This window comes from Sceloporus occidentalis, unplaced genomic scaffold, assembly GCF_023333645.1.
Source record: "Sceloporus occidentalis isolate IW3139 unplaced genomic scaffold, rSceOcc1.0.p SCAF_2, whole genome shotgun sequence".
NCBI classification, from domain to species: Eukaryota; Metazoa; Chordata; class Lepidosauria; order Squamata; family Phrynosomatidae; genus Sceloporus; species Sceloporus occidentalis.
Window position 1 is genome coordinate 250009609 of NW_028316982.1, and position 15978 is coordinate 250025586.

Here is a 15978-nt window from a genome sequence, read left to right on the forward strand (position 1 = left end):
CTGGCCTCCGCGGGGGCCAAGAAGGAGGCGAGGCCGGGGCGATCGCCGCCGGCCTCCTCGCCTCCTTCCTGGTCCCTGCGGGGGCCAAGAAGGAGGCGAGGATCGGGGCGATCGCCGCCGGCCTCCTCGCCTCCTTCCTGGTCCCTGCGGGGGCCAAGAAGGAGGCGAGGATCGGGGCGATCGCCGCCGGCCTCCTCGCCTCCTTCCTGGCCTCCGCGGGGGCCAAGAAGGAGACGAGGCCGGGGCGATCGCCGCCGGCCTCCTCGCCTCCTTCCTGGTCCCTGCGGGGGCCAAGAAGGAGGCGAGGATCGGGGCGATCGCCGCCGGCCTCCTCGCCTCCTTCCTGGCCTCCGCGGGGGCCAAGAAGGAGGCGAGGATCGGGGCGATCGCCGCCGGCCTCCTCGCCTCCTTCCTGGTCCCTGCGGGGGCCAAGAAGGAGGCGAGGATCGGGGCGATCGCCGCCGGCCTCCTCGCCTCCTTCCTGGTCCCTGCGGGGGCCAAGAAGGAGGCGAGGATCGGGGCGATCGCCGCCGGCCTCCTCGCCTCCTTCCTGGCCTCCGCGGGGGCCAAGAAGGAGGCGAGGCCGGGGCGATCGCCGCCGGCCTCCTCGCCTCCTTCCTGGTCCCTGCGGGGGCCAAGAAGGAGGCGAGGATCGGGGCGATCGCCGCCGGCCTCCTCGCCTCCTTCCTGGCCTCCGCGGGGGCCAAGAAGGAGGCGAGGCCGGGGCGATCGCCGCCGGCCTCCTCGCCTCCTTCCTGGTCCCTGCGGGGGCCAAGAAGGAGGCGAGGATCGGGGCGATCGCCGCCGGCCTCCTCGCCTCCTTCCTGGTCCCTGCGGGGGCCAAGAAGGAGGCGAGGATCGGGGCGATCGCCGCCGGCCTCCTCGCCTCCTTCCTGGCCTCCGCGGGGGCCAAGAAGGAGGCGAGGCCGGGGCGATCGCCGCCGGCCTCCTCGCCTCCTTCCTGGTCCCTGCGGGGGCCAAGAAGGAGGCGAGGATCGGGGCGATCGCCGACGGCCTCCTCGCCTCCTTCCTGGTCCCTGCGGGGGCCAAGAAGGAGGCGAGGATCGGGGCGATCGCCGCCGGCCTCCTCGCCTCCTTCCTGGTCCCTGAGGGTCCCAGGAACGAGGCGAGGCCCCGATCCTGGCCTCCGATCGTGGCGGGGCCCAGGCGGGGAGGGAAAGCCTCCTTAAGTGGAGGCTTTCCCTTGCCGCTTGGCCTCCGCTGCGATCGCAGTAAAATGTAGGACAGAATTTTCAAATGTAGGACACACTTTTTGTGTGTCCTACATTTGAAAATTTTGTCCTACATTTTTCCCGGTTTCGAGGTCCGGCACTATGGCAACCCTAAATATGTCTAATGGCCACCATATTTGAATACTCTAGAAGTTGTAACCTAAACATAAGGATGAGTTCTCCATGCATCTGACTATGTTCACCGGTGAGATAAAGAAGTCATAACTCCTATTCTATAAATGGATTGGAGTTTTGGGCTGGATCAGGAACCTAGTTTGTGTCAGACTTTCTGCTGAACTCTGAAGCTGACTTGACATACAGTAAATCTCACTGTACAGTATTATTTGCTTTCAAGGAAAAATGCATAAAAGCTACCATTATAAAATGGCAATACCAGATCATGGAATAATCCAGAAGGGGCAACATGCAATAATGGACTTCCATCAACAAAGAGTTCTTCTATTCAGAAGCAAGTATATGGTCTACTAGAGACCACTTGTAAGAAAAGGCCAGTTTTGCCAATTCCTTCTTTCCTCTCCAGTTTCTCTTCCCATTGTTCTGAATTTTCAGGAGCCAAAGGGGATGTGGAGGAAGTAGGAACGATAGAAAAGCAATTGTCTCCCATTTCAACCAGCATGGCATAGTGGTTTGAATGCTGAGCTAGGACTCTGAGATACCAGGGTGGAAATCCCCACTCAGTCACGGAAACCCACTGGGCAAGTCATACACTCTAAACCTTAGAGGAAAGCAATGGAAAAATCTCCTTTGGACAGGATTCTCAGAGTTGATTTAACACATAACAGCAATAAATATCCTCCAATCACACAGGCATTGGTACAGAGGCACAACTGAATTCAACTCAAAGATTTTCACAGTTTTCAAATATTACTTAGTGAGAGAGACTAAAAGTGATACAATACTTGAGATTATCACTCACCTAATCTCTGACAACATGGCAAGTGCATTATGAGAATTTTAGTTCAAAGGCATAATCTTTCCAAGGCCTGCAAGCAGACTGCTTTATCCTAAAAAAATCACACACACACACCACTTCCCCCTTTTGTAATCCTATTGAAAATGCATTTATACACAAGAAACTGCCATAGGCAGATTTATTCACTGATTTATCTAGATGTGAACTGCTCACTCTGACAAGCAATCACTTTCCAAGATCTCAAGTAAACATCTTTCTCAGAGATAGTTTTAACTAAGGATGTCATAGGCCAAACGTGAGTTTTCTGCATAAAAAATGAATGTTTTTCCAGTGAATTATCACAAAAAGCAACATTAAACAATTTGCAAACCAAAACTAAACAAGGATGAAGTCTAATCAAACCTTACATTGGTATGCACAACAATGTTGTTACGCTACAGAGAGGATGCCTTAAATTATTGCCATCATTTTTAAAAAATGAGAAGAAAGGTTCAATCTATATTCCCACCAAAACTATACAAACCTCTTCATGAATCATCCAACTGTTAAATCTGGAATCAGTGGAAAATATTACCAACACTTTACTGAAGATGTTACTTGCTTTGCATTTACAGTGTTTTGTAGTAATTTGATTCAGCATATTGCTCTGTAAATTACATAACTGACACTGCTGCCTTGTACTAATCTTGCTTAGAAACCTTTTTTCCTGTTCTGGTAAACCAATGATATACTACTTCACAAAACAGTAATTCCTAATGAAAAACATAAACCACCATTTATTTTTGCTCCATTTAAATGTCTAATTCAAGCTAGAATATTTCAAAGGAACTAGGAGTGCTATTGCAACGACATTAATCTTTTCTCATCAGTAAGAGTAAAACCCTGCAAAGCATGTGTACAAAATCAGAAGACCTTTGACATTAGGAGGTCTGTATTAATTTCAAGTTCAGAAGAGATTAGAAAATACAGGTGCAGCGGAGAAATTTGATCTCCCAGGGCATTTTCTCCAGCCACAGAAATCCTGCCAAATTTCAATCAAGGTATAATAAAAATGTGTTTACTATTTTCCAGATATGGAAACAAGTAAACGTTCTGGTTGCACGAAGCAAAGCGTTCAGATATGGTGATGCCACATTTCTCTTTCATAAAGCCTTGGTCATGATGGTAATGATTTCAATAACTAGTATAACAATATTTGCTTCACTGCTTTGCAAATACTGTACTGGTGCTGCAATCCTTACCAACTAAAACCAGGAACAAACTCTTCCAGAATACGGCCACATAGCCTGAAAACCCCACAAAAAACTATGGATGCTGGCCATGAAAGCCTTCGACTTCACATTAAAATCAATATTGCTGGACAGGAGGGAGACTGGGTGAGGTTACGGAGAACAGGGACAGGATCACCTAAAAGCCCCAACATAGCTTGCTTCCGCTAGAATTATGGAAGTAAGAATATGGATATTTATAGCAAACAGGAAGTCATACTGCGCAAGATATTCATTCTTCTCATTGCAAATATATGAGAATTTTTTCCATTAACAGCTAGTTCCCAGTACCCCAGTCTTTTTTAAAAGGTTAGCCACTGACCCAATAAAACAGAGCTCATTAATCTGAAAAGAACCATGTTGATTAAAGTGGTCAAATGTGGTCAATGAGGCAAATGTGTCTCCCTCCAGATCAACCCACTTCAAATCCCAACCCCAACAGAGGGAGGAAAATTGACAAAAAATACTACAAACAGTGCTCCAAGGGCCTTTGCAGAGTGCAATTTAAAAGTATTTTGATGATTGAGGGGTTGTTTTAGGCTGGGAAATTGTCTTTTGAAGAATCAAGAAAATAGAAGAGATCAATCCTGCAAGATGCATTTAAAGGTGAGGGACACCACAAAGGATGAAGATAGGATGAAACACTTGAAAGAGAAGCTTGGTTTTCCACAGAATTTACTAAAGTTGCAATTCTTTTTTTAAATAATTTTATTATTAAAACTTCGATACATTCTAAAACAATCACAACTATTCTAGAGATCAAACATATACTGTTCTAAATACTACACATATAAAACATTTAATATAGGACATAACATAAAATGACTTCCTCTCCTTCACTTTGAATATTTCTATTATATCATCTCTTTTTCTGACTTTCTAATTCCTGTTTAATTTTCATATTAAACAATACTCATTTAATCTTCATACTAAACGATTCTGAATTTTATTCATATAAATCCCTTTTACTGTCCCACAATGTGATTGAGTATCCCTGCCATTTCTTTTATTCTTCCTTAACACATTAGACAATATTATCAACTAGATAGAGATCAAATACTTTCTCTATTTGATCTCTAACAGACCTATTGTCCCGTTTTCCCCTGACCTTTGTGAGAAGTATCTAATTAGTATTGACCATTCTTTCTCATATTTGTTTCTTGTTTCAATTCTCAGCAGGTACATCAGTTTGTCTGATTCCATTATATCATAGTTTTATTAGCCATTCCTGTATAGTTGGTTCTTCTTTACTTTTCCATTTTTTCACAAAGGCAATTCTGGATGCTATTATCATATAAAAAATTATTTTCCTTTTTTTTTCCCTAATTCTTCTTCATTAATCATCCCCGAAAGATATGTGGTTGGGTCCATTTTCATTTTAGTATCTAACTTTTCTTCTATCTCTATATGTTTTTTGTTATTTCCAATTTTTTTTTAGCTCTTACACTCCTACCACATATGAATTAATGTGCCTTGTTTTTCTAAGATTGCAATTCTAAACACCACATACAACTAAAACTACTATCAAGCAAAGAGAATGTGCAACAAATTTATTTAATTTTTTAATGGCCTGAGAAGGGTGCATGTGTAATTTTCTCTTTCAGGTGTCAAAACAACATGCCTGGGCTGGGATACAATGAGACTTGAACTGGGAGTTCAAGGTTCCCCCGTCTCAGGAAGTTTTGGTAAGTATACATAAGTGGTCCTCAAACTGTGCCCTTTAAGAGATTTTGGACTTCAGCTACCAGAAGCCTCAGCCATGTTGGCCAATACTCTGGGATTCTGGGATCTGAAGTCCAAAATCCTTTGAAGAGCACAGTTTGAGGACCACTGGCTCATGCTTTCAGATACCCAATTATTTTCAAACAAATTATAACAGAGAATCTTGTATCTCCACTACATCTTTTCTTTTCACATGCAGAAGCTGATGGGAGTGGGAAAGCTGGATTACCGTAAATCAAAAATTAGTTGGACCTTTTCAACATCAACACAGTTGAGCCACATTCATCTATTTGAAATTGGCTGTTCTATATACCTACTTCAGCTGATCACTCCCTATCTCACAACCAAAGAAGTTGTATATCAAAGTGAATTGTAGCACAGAAACTACCTGAAATGGTAGAGTAACTGAAGCAAAAAATTCTATGACTATGATTCAAGCAGCCAGATTATTATTATTTTGTGTGTGTGCGCATGCGCATATCCACGCAGGCATGCTCTCTCACTTCAGTTTTCCAGCCTACTTTATCACAAACTTTCAGGCTAGATAATAGGACTTCCCCCCTTCTCTTTCCACAAATGGGTACAGAAAAAAAAATAGCAGAGAGCCTTTATTTCTTCAAAGACTAAATAAATACACAGAGATTTTCCTACCTGAACTTTGCTTTCTCATGCACCCAGACATATTCTGGATCCTTCAAGCTCAGTCGAGCCAGATCTTTCACAGATTTGGTTTGTGTGGCTGAGAAGAGCAGTGTCTGGCGTTTCTTGGGAAGGTTTTCTATGATTGCATTCATTGTATCAGCGAAGCCCATATCCAAAATTCTGTCAGCTTCATCAAGGACTGAAATGAAAAAGGCCAGCTGGAGGGAATTCATTTTTAAAAAATAAAAATAAAAACCTTCTAACCATCAGACAGAAAACATGACTAATTTCCACATTGGTACTAGAGGCTTAACAACACGAAAGGTATAGCTCCAAAAATGACATGAAAATAAGATACCTGTTAGTATTATCTAGAGCTTAGTAACTCTACCTTTTGGGAGCACAAGTCCTATAATCCTTCAGTCAATAAGGCCATTGGTTATGCTGGCTAAAGAATTTTAAGAGTTGTAGTCCAAAAAACAAACTTTTCAACGTCTGGCATTAAAACATTCATTCATTGCTCCCATCTTATTGACTTACAGCTCCACATCAATACTCATCCTGGACTGGACCATAGTAAATCATTTTCTATTGTTGGGATCTTCTCCATTTTTGCTGTGCCCCCTGTGTTATTTTAACTGGTTTTTTTTAAAATTTTTACTGAAACAAACATAACTAGAACCAATGCATACTGAGTTATAGCTTCCTAACTATCCAAGTAAGAAATCTCCAAATGACATGGCAGTAATTATAACTGAGTATCTTTTCAGAAATCAGCATGTGAGATAGGTATGTTTTTTCTTATATTATTTTTCTTTTCTTTTTCTTTCCTTCTTTCTTTTTTTCTTTCTTTTTCTTTTTTTTTTTCTTTCTTTTTTCTTTTGCGTCCCTGTTAGTTTATTCGCTTGGATATGTATTGGTATGTGCTATATGTATTTGGTTTGTTTAATCAATAAAGTTTTTAAAAAGAAAAAAAGAAAAGAAATCAACATGTGCGAAAGGAGGAGTGAGAACAGTAGTATTTTTATTTGCATAATTGATAAACTTGTACCAGGTCTCATAGAATTTAAAGTGATCTTGGTTATCTCTAGTAGCCCTTACTTTTTCAGTTAATTTCTTCATCACCATGATGTTCCAGGCTTTATCTAACAGCTAAGAAAATAACATCACATTTAAACCTTTCCATTTATGTGCATTCTCTAAACATGCTGTTGTGGCCCCTGCTTTAGGGGACCTGTTCTGAAAGGGAATCAGGAAACATTCTGGGATTTGATGGCATTGGACACAGGAGCCGCAAATACAAAAATGTACAGCAATCCAGGACCTAGTCACTTAACCTTGTGGTATGCCTGGGCAGCAAGTGATAGGAGGAACTTTGTACCATGACATTCTAAATATAAAGAAACCTCCAGTAGCCTGACAAAAATCAAGAATTTTATCACTTTGTAGCTTTGGTTTAATTGTACTGGTCTGATTGTAGTTCAACTTTGTTCCCACTGATTCAGTAGGAGTTAAGTTCAACTAACTTGCCATGGACCCAACTTTTCAACTGAAGAGCAAAACGAGAAATGCAGAACAATAAAATTAATAAAATAGAACAGACATAACTTGAAACATAGGAAACTGATCATTTTTCTTATTACTACTGCCAGATAAGAAGTAGCCAAATGTTGGAAGTCAGATGACCTCTCCATTGAAAACTGGTCAGTTAGGATTTGGGGTATGTGGTTGATGGAGAAACTGTCTGCTACAATGACGTTTTGCATTGGCCACAAAAGGACTGACACATTTCAAGAAGACTGGATGATCTTTATTGACTATGTTAATCATCACTCCCCACCAGATCCAACCTCCTACTTCACAGATGGATCTCTGGATGGACACTCTACACCTTGACAAGCAAGATTCTCTTGCTCTTGCTGAGAACTAATTTTTTTATTCTGCTGCAGAATAACTATTCATTAGATACATACTCTTGGCCCTTGTAGTTAATTGTTGTTGTTTTTGTCATTGTTTTACAGATTTTATGTGTTTTAAACTCAATAAAAAATTTAATTAGAAAAAATGGGAGACATTTTATATTACATTTTATAACTAACCTGCATGAGTAGATGCTTCCCTTTCACTTTCATCTGAAGGAAAGGTTCTTACTATAAAAGAAGCTTTACCTGACAAAGAAGCAACTGTCCCTATTCACAGAGAGCTCTGTATGCACACTGGAGTTTTAATGGAGTTTAAGGGCATTACAGTGGCTTCGACGGCAAACATTTTGGACAGAATTTCGTATCTGGATTCCTCAGTAAAAATGGCAATATTTTCTACTTACTTAACATTTGCAGATCAGAAGCATAAAAATACGATGTTTCATCCATGTGCTGCAGTAGTCGGCCAGGCGTACATATGAGAATATTAATATTGTGGATTCGACTAGCTTCTTGTTTTAAGTCCTGAAATATCAGACAGATTTGAGGTTTAGGATTTATCATTTCTGGACATAATCCTCTCATATAGGGAACTCTGGGCTTGTCTAAACTGGTGAAAAATGCCGTAACCACACCAAAGCTGGTACTGGCAGTCCTCACAATGTACAGCTACTTCCAGGGAGGTACCACAGTTTTTGGCCCTTAACCTGACTTTACCCTGAACTAACCAAAGTTGAGGAAAACTCCAGTGGTTCCTGGAAACCTATGAGTGATCTTGGATTCACTGTGCATGTGGACAGCTGGATTAGGTCCAATTTGGTTTGATCCAATTGTCCACACACCAAGAGCTGTGCCATCCCCCTTGCTCACTCTGAGTAGCACAGGGAAAGGGGTTGGCTTGTTTTCGGGGCCACTGCTTTCTCACAGGCAGGAGCTCTATGTAAAGCCTGGTTGTCACCGTCACTTCTGCTGAGGTCAGAACTGGTTGCCCCTGTGATCAACAAGGAAGGGGGACAGTGGCAAGGTGGGGCACCCCATCCTGACCTTAGCAGAAACAATGGTGGTATAAAGGCTCTCGCAAGGAGTTGCTTGGCTGATGGGGATGAAATGGTAGCATCAAGGGAGATGGACCACTAAGTTGATACAGTGACAGCCTGGCTGGCCCATGCGCACAATAATACAGTGTTGCACCTAATTAAGCAGTGCATATGGTCATCATCATAGTTGGCCTGGGGCTAGTTCAGGACATAAGCAACTGGTGTAGACATGTCCAATGTAAGATTGGATTACTCCCTCTTCTGTGCCTGCCTGCACCAAATTCAGTTGCTTGCAAGGACTTCCATGCATTCACCTGCATTTTGCTTCTTCCCATGTTAAATGGCCGGTGCTCTTCTGAGCAGCGTTAAAGACACCAAGCACAAAACACTAATAAGGCAGGAAATGACATAAAAATGCAATGACACAAGCACTTCTAAACACATACTTCAATTCACTGCATTGCTTGAAAAGTTTACCCTTTTTGGATTTGCAGTTCCTAGAATTCTAGCACTAAGCATAGTAAGTGGGAATTAGGGGCTTATAGTCTAAAAAGTAGCTTTTCCAAACTCTGTACTCTTTTTACCTCCCTCAATACAAGAGCTCACTAAAATGTCAAAATATACTTATTTATGGTTATAGGGACTTACCTTGCCACCAATAACAAGACCTGCTGAAAAGTCATGATTTTTTCCCACTTTACGCAAAACTTCAAATGTCTGGTATGCCAGCTCTCTGGTTGGAGAGATTATCAGAACTCCCAACCCATCCAAGGAGGTCCATTGTTCTCGGTATAAGATTTCCAGAGCCTGAGTAGTTACAAAACACTAATTAGTAACCTCATCAAATGTCTTCATCAAGCATTTTAAAACACTAGAAAATGTCTCTGTGTGTGAACAGCAAAGTATATAACAAAAATAAAAACAGAAGTGTTTGGGCTTAAGAATGTCAAGATATGATCAGGATGCAGTGCTGATTAGGTGCACATTAATGTCCTCCATGAGTGAAAAACTACTGTAAACAATCATTCTGGCTGTCCACAAAACAGAGGGTTGACTGCCAGTTTGATCTGCAATCCTTTTATTTGGAACACACATAATTAAAGGCCTCAGTAAAGCTTCAATCCAAATTCTGTAGCCACTCTCACTGAGTATATAATTAATGCTGTGCTTACCAAAATGCTAGAACACAATTCTAACATATATTTGAAGAAGAAAGCAGGGAAGCATGTATTCCTATGGCATTAGAAGCAAAAAAGAAAACTCCTAGGCACACACACCAAGCACTCTAACACTACATGGTCTTAACTGCGAGCATATCTGAGCAATATGGAGGAGAAGAACCTCTGTGTAGTCCATGTGGGATGCAAAGCTTCCATTAGTCCAGCATTGTTTACAGTGGGCATGACCCTGCAACCTGACACTGAGGTCTGTATTCCTCTAACCCTCCTTCACTACTCTCCCAATGTCAATGTTGTTTTAAAAATCCAACTAGCGAGAGGACAAAGAGAAAAGAGGGACTGGATGGTCATAATAAGACTTTCTGACAAAGAAGCCCTTTCCTACTCGGTTAATTGAGGTTATGGCTATAATTCTACAATTTATGTAGCTTGACATATCTGATACAGCTTACCATTTTGGTCAGCACAAGCATCATAAATATTGGCGGGGTACAGACCACCCAAAAAGGGCACTCTGCCGGTGCCTTGTTTTGCTGCACGTGGGAGCCGCAGTGGACAAACCGCATGGCTCCCTCACACAGGAAAAACCCACAAAAAGCGGGTTCTTTCTGTGGCGCCATTGTGACATCACAAGGGGGCTTGACGTGCGGATGCTAAACATCCGTCACGTCAAAATGGCCGTGTGCACAGGGTACTGCCATTTTGACACCCTCGTCACGTGCTAGGGGTGAGGCACGTATGGGCGGTGCGCACTCAGCCAAGCCCTAGCATGTGACGAGGGCGCACTATAGGCCCGTCTAGATCGGGCCATAGTCACTTTATCCTTTCTGCCTAAGACTATCTATTACAGCAGATGTAGGAAATCTTTGACTCTTCAAAGGCTTTGGCCTAAAACTGTCATCAGACCTACTCACCGTGGCTAATGATAAAAGACTGTGAAAGATGGGGCTCAAAACATATGAAATGCTAAAGGTTCCCCACCTCTGTGTAACAAGGTCAAATGCAAGTTCTATGGCAGATTCTGGAGCCAAAGCATTCTCCAGACAAATTATTTTTGTCTACTTCCCCTACTAACAAAAACTCAACAAATATAACTTTATAGCGGGAAAAGCAGAAAGGAGATTCAGTACTTACAGGTACAATAAAAGCCAGAGTTTTGCCTGATCCTGTCTTTGCCGCTCCCAGAACATCTTTACCCTGTAATGCCAAACCTATGGTCTGCCTCTGGATTTCAGTAACCATACGATACTGGGCTTCCTGCAAACCTGGTATACAGAAGACCACAATATTGGTTTAACACACTTGCAATCAGGCATTTATACGAAGGGGGCACTCAGATTAATCACTTCAACACAGTAAAAACACTTGTGAAGAGGTCATTGAGGGGGAAGAAGTTCCACATATAGGCTACTATTCACACAAGAAGATTCTCCCAACAAGAGTGATAATACCTGGATTCCACTCCATTCAAAAGAAGATTTAAAGAAACTGTTGAGTTCAGTCTACTATCAGATTCCATTTGTGAATCTTAAATGGTTGTTAAAAATCACCTTTGAGGCCTATATCTGCATCCAAACTGCAGAAATAATGTAGTACAGTGGTGCCTCGGGTTACGAAATTAATTCGTTCCGCTGTCAATTTCGTAACCCGAAAGGCTTTCGCAAGCCGAATCCCCATAGGCGCTAATGGGGAAAAGCCGCGATTTGCTGTGAAATCGCGCAGAAAAGCACCAAAAGTTTTTTCGTAACCCGAAAAAACTTTCTTAACCCGGAACAATAATTTCCTATGGGTTTTTTTCGTATCCTGAAAATTTCGTAACCTGGGTAATTCGTATCCCGAGGTACCACTGTATGACACTACTTTAACTGCCATGGCACAATGTCATGGAACCTTGGGACTTGTTTGTTGTGGCACCAGAGCTCTCTGACAGAGGAGACTAAATGTCTCACAAAACTAGTTCCTAGAATTCTATAGAAATAATCCAGTTTGAGACTGCTTTAACTGCCCTGGCTCAGTGCTAGGGAATTCTGGGAACTGTAGTTTATTGTGGCACCAAAGCACTCTGACAAGGAAGGCTAAATCCCAATGTTACCTAGCATTGAGCTACAGCAGTTAAAGCGGTCTCAAACTGGATTATTACTGCAGTGTGTTTTGGACCTAAGCCATGGTAGTTAAAGTGGTGTCAAACTGTATTATTTCTGCAGTGCAAATGCAGCCTATATCAAGGATGAGCAACACACCCTATTCCACAGCATGGTTGTAACCTTTAGACATGAGGAGAAAGAAATTGACAATAAAAGGCTAACTGTCACACTTGAAAACCTGCAGGAAAGGCAGTATCCCTTCGAAACAAGGTGCACATCCCAGTCTGCCTTGTTAACCTCCCCTCACCATTTTTATGAAACTAGGAACAGACTTGTAGCTGTTTCCAGTTCAGTGTTCTTGTTTTTATTGGGTGGGTTGATCCATAATGTGTCTTAGGACCCAAAAATACCAACAGGTCTGCTTATTTGTCAAGTTTAACAAACTGAACATGCATTCGTGCAAGACTACATGGAAAATGATTCTATGTAGAAAATATAACTGTGGGATGGAAAATATAGCACTGGATGGGATTCTACTGACACAGAATTAGTTAGAATGGTGGAATAATAACATATTAGCAAGGCAGCCAAAAGAAGCTAGGAAAAGTAAAAATCAGTGTATTTGGGAGATCCAGATTCAGGTTTCCACTGAACTATGAAACCATGAACACAAACTCTCTTTCTGGCCTACCTCAAGGATTATTTTGAAGCGAAAGTGCAGAGATGAGAGCTAAAATGCTATCTAGACCTCACTTGGAGAGGGATGGAATAAATGAAAGTCCCAATAAATAAAATGAATAAAAATACTGTGCTTACCTTTCAGTGTCTTCCTGGATAGTGGGAAATCTGAAAACCTTACAATTTCATTTGCATTGATCTGAAAACAGGCAAAGAAAACAGCTTATTATGTTTTAAAATACTAAGTGAAATATCAAAGAATCTCATGGAGGGTTAATTTTAACATTATTGTAAAAAAAGGATACTTTATCCTGCAATCCCTTCTGTATTGCTAAATTATGTTGAATTAGCATGAGCAATTGAGTTGTTGTTATTACTCTATCAGATGAAAGTGTGCTGTTCATGTCATAACACTACATATAAAAAGTCATAAGCTGAGATAAGCAGTCTCCCTGTGGTTTAGTAAGTCCCCTCACATTCAGTTGAGTTTACAGCATTAGCTGTAGTACCGTATAAATCATTAACCAAATAGTGCATATCACTTCTAATTTGGTCTGCTATAAAACAGATTAACTTAAAAACTACATTATTGCAGTTCACTAACAGGGCCATGCAAATGAAAGATCAAGAACTCCAGCTTTTGCTTTTAAAGAAATATTTTACACCTCATGTCAATTTTTGGCAATACTACTCCCTGTGGTGAGTGGTCAGCCTTCATCTTAAAATGTAAAAATGGAAAGAGATCATCCTGGCAGCTACACAGAAGTCCCCATCACTTTCTCAGCTGGGTATCCAAAGTACCTGGAGACTCTTGGCCATGCAAGGTCAAATCATACATCCACTTCAAAGACTGGCTTCTCTTAATCCAGAAGAGGAAAATTAGGTCACGCCTCCTTTTTGCCACCGGACTCTGTGCTAGGGGCTGCGCTGCTGCCGGGCGGCTCTCTCTGGGGTGTCGGAGGTGTGCATCTGCGCACCGCCCCAGGGAGGCCGCCCACGGACTGTGTTTGGAGGACCTCCAGTTTGTCTACCAGCAGCTCTAAAGCGGCTCCGGAGGGCCGAATTCGGGTCACCTGGGAGGAAGGCGGAGCGAGGGGGCGTGTCGGGGCAGCGGCACGCTGAAAGCCAGCTCGCTGGACTCCTCCTTCGTCACGCCTCCTTTTTGCCACCGGACTCTGTGCTAGGGGCTGCGCTGCTGCCGGGCGGCTCTCTCTGGGGTGTCGGAGGTGCGCATCTGCGCACCGCCCCAGGGAGGCCGCCCACGGACTGTGTATAGAGGACTCCGCAGCTCCGCAACTGCGCAGCTGCGGAATTTTGGCTGCGTAGGGCTGAAGGAGAGTGTCCATGCCAGCCTTAGAGCAGAGGATGTCTGCAGTGTCTGACCTCTGCTCTTCCAGTTGCTGGGAAAGAAGAGGGGGAGGATATGGACGTGGGGAAAGCTTTGGCTGGGGAGGAGGAGGGTAACATCTGCTTGCGCGGAGCTCCTATTGAGGCAGTGTGGGGCAGGGGGAGGTATGGCGGTGGGAGAAGGGGCTTGCATTACAGAGGAAGGCGAGATCGATGTGTCATATCTATCTCCCCTTCCTGTCCCCCTCCCAACCAAAGGGACCTGAGGATCATTCCAACCATGCCACAAACCCTATCGCTGCTCCTGTGCAATGCCAGGTCAATTAACAATAAGACCCACATAATTTACGATCTGCTAGAGGACAGGAAATGCGACCTGGCTTGCATTACCAAGACCTGGCTTGGGCCTGAGGGAGACGCTGTGTGGGCACAGGCCCTCCCTGCCGGGTTCTCGGTGAAGGACCAGACCAGGTTAGGTGGGCGGGGGGGGGTGTGGCCTTGGTACATAGGGACACCTTGTCTCTCACTAGGAACCACATCCGTCAAACTACCTTTATTGAGTGTATTTACCTGACCCTGAGGACTAGGGACAGTCTAGGGATTCTGTTGGTGTATCGGCCACCCCGTGCGCTAGCGGACTCCCTTAACGAGCTGACACAGTTGGTAGCGGAGCTGATGCTGGAAACACCCAGGCTGCTTGTCCTGGGTGACTTCAACATCCCCTTCGCGGCCAACTATGTTCCAACCGGTGCGGCTCGGGAATTCATGGATACCATGGTGGCCATGGGCCTGTCCCAGTTGATCTCGGGTCCAACGCATTTTGCGGGTAATACACTGGATTTGGTCTTTTGCACGGATGCGGAAAATCCGTGGGCGGAAATAACCAATATTTCCCCCCTGTCATGGACGGATCATTTCCTCGTGGAGGCAAAAATCAAGGCCTCTACCCAGATCCCCCCCGGGGGTGGTGGACCTATTAGGATGGTCCACCCTCGAAGGCTGATGGAACCCAAAAGGTTCCAAGAAGCCTTAGAGGGGAACATGGTTGGAAATGACGGCGATTCTGTTGATGCCCTGACTGGTATCTGGAATACCGGTCTTTCCAGGGCTATACACAGTATCGCTCCCAAGCGCCCTCTCAGGCCCGCTTCCAAACGTAAGCCCTGGTATACGGAAGACCTCCGGGCAAGGAAGCGGGTCCTGCGACGGCTAGAGCACCGCTGGCGGAAACAGCTACACTTAGCCGACAAGGCTCTCCTAGACCGCCTTTTGGAGGACTATGGAGAGGCGATACGAGCAGCTAAGAACTCGTTCTATGGTGCTCGTGTCGCATCCGCGGAGTCGCGTCCAGCAGAGTTGTTCAGGGTGGTCAGGGAGCTAACTCAGCTCCCTCCCACCCTGAACCAGATCCTTGAACCTTCTAAGGCCTGCTGTGACCAATTTAACAACTTCTTCGCGGATAAAACCTCTCGGATAAGCGAAGGTCTTAACGCTGGCATTAGGGCAGAACCAAGGGTAGAGGCATCCAGAGCCTCCGTGGACTCCATTAAACTGGATCAGTTTGAGTTGGTTAGTACCGATGAAGTGGACAAGATCCTTGGAAGCGTTCGGAAGACAACCTGCTCTCTCGATCCCTGCCCCTCATGGCTGGCGGCCCAGGGGGGACCGGTGGTAACCTCGCTGTTACACCGGATTATTAATACATCTCTGAGGGATGGGCAATTTCCATCCAGCTTGAAATTGGCCACTATAAAACCGCTGTTAAAAAAGCCCTCCCTCGACCCCCTGATACATAGTAATTATCGGCCAGTTTCACTGCTGCCATTTCTAGGGAAGGTGATCGAGAGGGCGGTTGCAATCCAGCTTCAATCGGTCTTGGATGAAACGGATTATCCGGACCCATTTCAAACTGGCTTTCGGGCGGGCTACGGGGT

General features: G+C 44.0%; 1 protein-coding gene across 5 annotated transcripts in view; it reads right to left on the reverse strand.

Annotated features, from left to right (window-relative positions):
- The window catches only part of DDX10 (DEAD-box helicase 10), a 230579-nt gene that overhangs the window by 204033 nt on the left and 10568 nt on the right, over positions 1–15978 (reverse strand). For all 5 annotated transcript variants that reach the window (XM_089512692.1, XM_089512696.1, XM_089512693.1 and 2 more), the window contains exons 2-6: positions 12836–12896; positions 11070–11200; positions 9406–9564; positions 8125–8245; positions 5808–5997 (exon numbers count right to left, since the gene is read on the reverse strand). In XM_089512692.1, the coding sequence (XP_089368818.1) occupies positions 5808–5997; positions 8125–8245; positions 9406–9564; positions 11070–11200; positions 12836–12896 (662 nt within the window). The remainder of the gene's footprint in view (positions 1–5807; positions 5998–8124; positions 8246–9405; positions 9565–11069; positions 11201–12835; positions 12897–15978) is intronic.